The sequence below is a fragment of the Pundamilia nyererei genome, unplaced genomic scaffold (assembly GCF_000239375.1).
Source record: "Pundamilia nyererei isolate P.nyererei 1_Seehausen unplaced genomic scaffold, PunNye1.0 scaffold01993, whole genome shotgun sequence".
NCBI lineage: Eukaryota > Metazoa > Chordata > Actinopteri > Cichliformes > Cichlidae > Pundamilia > Pundamilia nyererei.
The window spans coordinates 1-7,466 of record NW_005189394.1 but is presented as its reverse complement, the minus strand read 5'-3'; the positions used below and the strand labels follow the sequence as shown (position 1 = coordinate 7,466).

Sequence of the window (7,466 nt, the reverse complement as noted above, 5' to 3'; positions counted from 1 at the left end):
GCGCTGAGCAGTTAGCTAGCGGCAGTGTTCTTCTGCAGATGTCAATAAACGGCTGTGCTCCCTGGCTAGCTCACGGGAAGCAAGACCAAACGTACCTCCGTCTCCTCCTTGTCTGAGCTCGCCACAATATTAAACATATCAGGTCCCCATAAGGAGAATCATGTGCTAACGGCTGTCTAAATGACTCGGGTAAAGTTTGTAGCATGCATGCTTGTTGTTTTTGTCTGCTTCCACTTGTCTTTGCACTAGGATGATGTCGTCATATTCGTTGTGTTCCCACTAGTGCTGTCAGCGTTAATCTCGTTGAAATGACGTTAACGCCACAACACGGCAAATGTCAATGTCAATACATTTTTCAAAAAATACCTCTCTGTGAAAAATGGGCTTAAAAACATAAACAACAACATAAACAACTGTGGGATACTGTTTGTCCGTGATTTCATTCCCCCCCCTGCAATGGCTCTGCGCCCCACACTTTGGGAAGATCTGCATTAAAGCATCATAGTCAAGGGAACAGAGGAAAGAGGCACATAAACTCTGACTGTCTTGCACTGCCCTCTGCTGGGAACAAGTGAAAACACTTTTACTGACGGTTGGATCAACATCCTGAGTTTGGTGCCAAACGCATCATTAAATAGGGAACAAGATCATCGAGTGAGGGCACACTGGCAACAACCACCTAGCATTACATTTTCTGCTTTCAATCGGTTGTACAGCACAGCTGTCTTCATGATGCTAATATGTATTCATATAGAGATAATAGCTTTATTTTATAGTATAAAAAATAAAATCATTACTGTTTAAGACAATATTAACATTTTATTGAGCAGAATGAAGTATAGGGTGAAGAAAAGTCAGAGTGTAATATCTCCATATAAAATGTTTAATTTGAAACAGGACAGAACAATTATATTAAAAATTAAAAGTAACAGCTGCTGTTGTGAAGCAGAGGCTCCGCTGGTGGGCTTTGGAGGTGACGAGGATCTTTGACTTGTTCCTGACCAGGAGTGGGCATTCCACCCTTTTCCTGCTGAGGACCGCTCTGGGTTACACCTCAGACCGTCAAATATATGAATGTTATTAGATGGATTTTAATTTTGTTCTTATGTAACTGCCATAAATTTTCAACAATGGCTTTAAAAAGAGGTAAGGAGGATGGCACACACGTCTTCTTGATAAAAGAGTGAATCAAATCCACCATTAAAATTACAACCAGTAGTTGATATCAGTCACATGCATATCTGGCAAGACACTTTGCTGTGTCGACACAACTCACTGCTGATTAGTTCTTAATCACTGAATTCCAGTTCAAACTTTTATCAGTGACAAAAGTGAATCAAAAATAAAAGTAAAGTAATCTCTGGTGTAACCTTTAATTTGATGATACACAAGATCGTAATATGCTGACTTTCTATAAGAAATCAAGGAATGTGCTGAAAGTCTAGTCAATTCTATAGTGCTGCATAATCAATTATCAGTCATTTAAAATAATTATCATACATGATTAGATTTAAAGGCTATTTGTGTGCCTTGAAACTTCTTCTGTAAACTCAGTGCTCTGCGCTTTTTAAGCTTTAACAGTCAGCTGCACTTGAAAGATTTTAAGTGTGACATACAGAAAATGGGATGAATCTTCATGGAAACAGGACGTTTATGGTGAGATAGTGCAAGAGTTCTAGTTCCCTGAGTTAAAATAAGGCACTACTGCTGAGCTGAATGATAAATTCCTTTTTAGTTAAATTTTAGTTAGAATTTTTTAAAGGAAGAAGTCAAAATATCTTTGCATAAACGAAATGTACTTTCTACAGATAAGATGTAGTAAGTCCAAAAGAAATGAAGCCCACGTTCAGCACTGGTTAGTACATTATGTTCATGTAAAAATGAATTGTTGGCATGTGCCATGAATTCAAACGTGCGCCAAGTTTCCTCTCCTCCCTGAGCAACATCTGCAGTTTGGTTGCTGTTTGGTTTGCTCTTGTGCACCTAACACTGCATCCACCAACTCTTCATGCACCACTGACAGTTACATTGTGAGTTTGAGTTTCTTCTTCATGTTTCTTTAATAAACTTTTTCTTAATTAGCATTTCTATCTGCACCTGTCTTGCTGCCATGGCTGTGTGGCCTAGTTTTGATAAAATCCTAGGCCATTTTCATGGTGCAAGGATCCTTCTTCTGTGCTGTATAATTATAATAAAATACAATGATCATACATAGTCCACTTTGGGTACAGCACAGTGCAGCGGTCCCTGTTCTGCAGGTACTCTGGTTTAGATCTGCAGAGTGTGAAGGGTTGTTTCTCTCTTTATGTCAGTTATGGACTGGAAACTTGTGAAGGGTGTACATTGATTGTATCAAATTCATTTAATAACAGTCTCTCTTTTTTGCCTTTGCCATGACTTCAGAGCAACTTGCCAAGTTTTTTAGCAAAATCAGATTTAGTTCACAGATGTTTTCTGTGCTGCCTACAAATTCCAATGAACCTAACCATCCATATTTATGTTTCCACATTTGTCCTTATTCATTTAGAAAAATAACAGAAATACACGATTAAAAGACACAAGAACAAGCATATCAAACAATTACCATAGCAAAAAAAGTAGATCCACATAAAAAACATACGGTATACGTGTTACAGTTTAATGTCAACTTGTCTATTGCATAGCATTTACTCTATATGCTTTTATTTCCAAAATAATGTTAATTATTATTATAATAGTTTTTTTCTTGATACTAACCAGGCTGGCTTTAGGTTTAGTGGAATTTCTTTTAATAACAAATAATTTTCACACAGACCTCTAAAGTAATTAGAATGTTAACTGCACTGTTGTAGACTCTGAATATGAAAAATAACCCAAAAACTGATAAAATATTTCTTGTTAAAAATGCTTTTTTAGCATCATATCAGGAGTGAGAAGAGTTTTTCTTATTTACATTTCACACATCCAGTGCAACTGCTTCAAGTCACAATTTCCATCATAGCGGGTCTTCCAGGGATTAAAGGCGGAGTGAACTGCAACCCCACAATGTTCTCCAAAATGTCCGCCGTTGTTTGGTTCTCCATCCATCCAGTACCTAAGAAAATTGCATCATGTATTGTTAACTTCAAACCACACACTACCGGTCAAAAGTTTTAAAACACCCAATATTTTCAGTTATTTATTGCAATTCAAGTCCAATGAATAGCTTGGATTGGTACAAAGGTTCACATCAGGTGAACTGTCAGAGGTAAAAAAAAAAAAAAGAAAAGAAAAAACGGTTACCCAATGTACATTTTAGAATTATACAGAAAGGCCTTTATCAGGGAACCCAAAACAGAGGTTGATGAAGCCTTGGAAGCTGGTGCTACTAATTCCATGCCATATCCTCTGGTATGCTCCTAGTTGGTCAGGGGTTCATCCTACAGCAAGATAATGACCAATACATAATTCCAAGCTATGCCAGAATTACCTGAGGAAAAAATGGCCTGTATTTGTATAGTGCTTTACTAGACCCTAAGGACCCCAAAGCGCTTTACACGTCCAGTCACCCAGCCATTCACACACACATTCACACACTGGTGATGGCAGCTACATTGTAGCCACAGCCACCCTGGGGCGCACTGACAGAGGCAAAAAAAGAACAAGATGGTAAGCTTGAAAACACGGAGTGGCCAGCACAGCCTCTACACTTAAACCCCATGGAGGTAGTTTGGGATGAACTGAACAGAAGAGTGAAAGCAAAGAAATCTACAAGTGCCACACATTCATGGAAACTGTAAGAGACATTGAAGAATTTTGAGTTCTATTGTAGAAATAATGCCACAGGTGTGTTCAGCTGTTATATCCGCCAAAGATGGCTACTTGGATGAGTCAAAAGTAAAAAATCAATTTTCGTCTATAGCTTGATTCTATGATTTTGAAGTCCCATTGCTTATTTATACTATGCTTTCATTTCAGAGTGCAATGACACATGAAACTGTATAATTTTCAATAAAAAAATGGAAAAATTGGGGTGGACTGTCATGGCTGCTACGGCAGTCATGTGGTGTTTGTGAAGGAAGGACCCAAAATGCAGGCAGAGGCTGTGATGCGAGTGATCGTTTATTTACAGTGATGGCAAAGTGACAAAAACAGGAAAAAAGGAACGGGGGGCTCCAAAACCTAAACTGGGAAAACTAACCTCATACAAACCCAAACTGAAACACAAAACGTTAAACACTGGGATACCTGGAAGCATGAGGAGACAAAAGGCACGGGAACATGGGGCGAGACAGGCAGGGATGACACGGAGAATGTTGAGCAGAGACATGCTGAGAAACAGCAACTAATGCAAACGGACCGACAACGAGCAAAGGCAACCTCACACTATGAGTACACACACAGAGGAACAACAAGGAATGGCAAACAGGAGGCACAGCTGATCCTAATTAACATGAGGAGACAAGAGACACAGACCCTAAAAGTAAAACCGGAACCCACAGGCTGGACTACAGACACAGACTCAGGGAAATGAAACAGAGCACAGATGGAGCACACTGACAGATAACTAGGCACACAGCAAAGGAGGCACAGGAAGAAAACCTCTCAACTAGAATACATAAAAAACATCAAATCGTCAGATAATAACCACAACATGAAGAATAACAAACACGAAACGCTGGGTCACCAACCCAGTACCATGACATGGTCTAAAACTTTTGATTGATAATATATATAATAAAATTAATTTATTTAACATAAAAGTATGAAGAAATGATTGGTGCTGTTCTCACCTTTGTTGCACCTCTGTGACATTATTAATCCATGTCCAGTTCCCCTCGTTCTCCATGTCAGTGAGTCCAATCCAGAATCCATTTTCCCACTTACTATCACTGGTTTTCATATTTTGGATTATGTTACTCACATATTTCTAAAGAAAAAGAAGAAAAAAAGAATCAGTTAACACCTAAAATAAAGTTTTCAAATGACCTAATTATAACAACCAATATAGAAATTAACTCATTTTCAGGGCACGACCTTGACGTGTACAGTGCCAGTTTGTGGCTACATTACATTCACCTGCTCTACTGTTTGTGAGCAGTTCGAGCCTGTGTGATTTGATCAGGTGGAAAAACTTTGTAATGACATAAAGACATCATCTTGTCCAAATGATGTTGTTCCAACACATTTCTTAAAAAAGATTCTCAAGGTGGTCAGTTTTAATAGCAGTCGTAACTCAGGTGTTGTGCCAGCCTGCTTTAAACATGCTGTTGTGCAGCCTGTGATTAAAGAAACGAATCTCGATTCCTCTGTTCTTGCAAACTTCAGGCCTCTTTCAAAGCTTCCCTTTCTGTCAATAATTTTAGAAAAGAATGTATTTTTTCAGCTGCAATTTCTATACAGTCACCCTGTTCTCGAGAGGTTTCAGTGCCTAAATTGCCTAAATTTGCCTGTCCACATCAGACAGGCTCCTACCCTCAATCTTTTTAAATGCTATCTTAAAACACAGCTCTACTCATTGGCTTTTAATGCTGCATGAGAGTTATTTGCTTATTTATTTGTTATTTGGCATTGATGTTAATGATATTCATTATTTTATTGTGTAATTTGTATGTTTGTACAGCACTTTGGTCAACACTACTGTTGTAATTAAATGTGCTATATATATAAATAAATAAACTACATAACATTTTTTTATTTTTCCATCACCTGTACCTTATGTTTATTAACAGGAAGCAGATTATAGCATGTTGACATGACTGTTTGCTGTTTTTTGCTAATTGTTTACTTGATTTTTTAATAACATATATTTCTCTTTAAATTTATTTGTTGACTGCATGTAGTTTGAGTTTTGGATGTCTATTCTGTTAAAAGCTGACCCAGAAAGAACAGCTGGTTCTTGGGTAATAACACCTAAATGAAGATAAACATACTCGATATGAACTTTATAATCAGCTCTACGATTAGCAGAATTTAAATCCATGTTAATCACTCTCTGTGGTCTCTTAGGCATGTAGACTTTCTGTCTATCTCACCTATTTTTTACAGTCATCCTTGTTTGTTTTCAACCCACCTGCTCTTCCTGGTTATCGATCACAACCAGGTCAGAGCCACGACTAACACAGTCCTCTCTGCTCTCATGCCAGTTCTTTTTGACAGTAGAGGACTCGGTGTAGGAGAAGAAATAGCAGGACGAGTTGAAAAGAGCCCAACCAGGGAGGCATCCGCCGCAAGATCCCTCTGAGAGAAACAAAGGATTTCTTGTCATTTCAGGTACTTTAATGTATTCAGAGTTCACAGAGTAAAACAAAGTTTCTCACCTAAAACTGATATGTTGGACTTCAGGTTTGCCTTCTCCACTTGCAGTGCTTGCATCTGTTTCTGATAACCATCATTGACGGTCTTCAGCTGCTCAATTTTCACCTTTACTTCTTTGTGGTTGTTGATCGCGCTCTCTAACGCCTTCTTGGCCTCCTCTTCAGCTTTGATCACATCGCTGTGGTTGCTTCGGAGATAGTCGAGCTCATTGAAGAGCTGTGTTACAGCTGGGTTGGAAATGTGCAAGGAGTCCTCTTTGACTTTGGCACCTGAAAATGTTTGTGTCAAAATATCAATAGTTGAATCACATTTCAAAATACTGGAAAATAATCTTGACACAGTTTTGTTTAGAAGGAACTAAAATAGTTTTTTAATCAACAAACTAGAACATTTTCTATTTAAAAGATGTGTTACTGCTTGTGTTAACATGATTACTCTAAAATCTTATATTGAAAGTGTGTTATCAGCAGTTTATCAGTAAGTTTCCAAATTAAAAAAAGTGGGAAACGAAACTTAATGTGAATTTTCACACTCACAGTTAACTCCAATAGCAACAGCCGTTATCAACAGCACAGCGTTCAGCAATCCAAGGAACGGTATAATCGGTGGGTACTTTGTTGATCGACCTTTAGCAAATAAACATAAAAATATTGTAATGTTTCAATGTTTGGCAGAAAACACAATTGACTTACATTTTCCTTCTTAGCTTCTTCTGCTTTGTAGGCATGCTTGAACAAGTGAACTGTATATCCTCACAGCTGCAATGAGTTTGCGGTCAAGCCACAAACCAGCTACATTAGAAAACACATCTTATTTACTGTAGCTATATTTAGGTTTATCTGACCTCATACAAATACAACTTCATATGCAAGCATCCTACAAAAGCACACAGGTTTAGCAAATATTTAAGAATGATTTCAACTAATGTTCTTCCACTAAAATAGGCAACACTGACTTCAGGAAACTACCTGGAAAAAAAAGATGAAATGGAAAGAAAAGAGGAGAAAAAGTGATGGCTAAACGAGTCACTGTGGAAGAAACTCGTACCTTGCCTGAATATATCATTGGACGGTGTGTCATTGTTCTCGTTTGGCCTTCTCTGTGGATTATCCATGACTGCAGTGTTGGTTGTAATGCCTACTGATCTGTCTGACTTCTCTTTTATAGCCTCAAAAAACTGACTTTGAATA

General features: G+C 38.0%; 1 protein-coding gene across 1 annotated transcript; it reads right to left on the bottom strand.

The window, feature by feature from the left end:
* Positions 1-2,925: 2,925 nt before the first annotated feature.
* LOC102197861 (CD209 antigen-like protein D) lies at positions 2,926-7,410 on the bottom strand. Its single transcript, XM_005755582.1, has 6 exons — positions 7,324-7,410; positions 6,813-6,902; positions 6,279-6,545; positions 6,032-6,198; positions 4,752-4,888; positions 2,926-3,073 (listed from the first exon to the last, which is right to left on the bottom strand). The coding sequence occupies exons 1-6, from the start codon at positions 7,388-7,390 to the stop codon at positions 2,929-2,931; spliced, it is 873 nt and encodes a 290-aa protein (XP_005755639.1). The 5' UTR covers positions 7,391-7,410; the 3' UTR covers positions 2,926-2,928.
* Positions 7,411-7,466: the final 56 nt, after the last annotated feature.

Bases quoted from the DNA above. Each gene is read 5' to 3' on its own strand.
- LOC102197861 (XM_005755582.1), bottom strand. From the start codon at position 7,390: ATGGATAATCCACAGAGAAGGCCAAACGAGAACAATGACACACCGTCC. The intron at 6,903-7,323 runs GTACGAGTTTCT...TATTTGCTAAAG, and splicing joins CAATGATATATTCAGGCAAG to GTCGATCAACAAAGTACCCA. The intron at 6,546-6,812 runs GTGAGTGTGAAA...AAACATTTTCAG, and splicing joins TGTTGCTATTGGAGTTAACT to GTGCCAAAGTCAAAGAGGAC.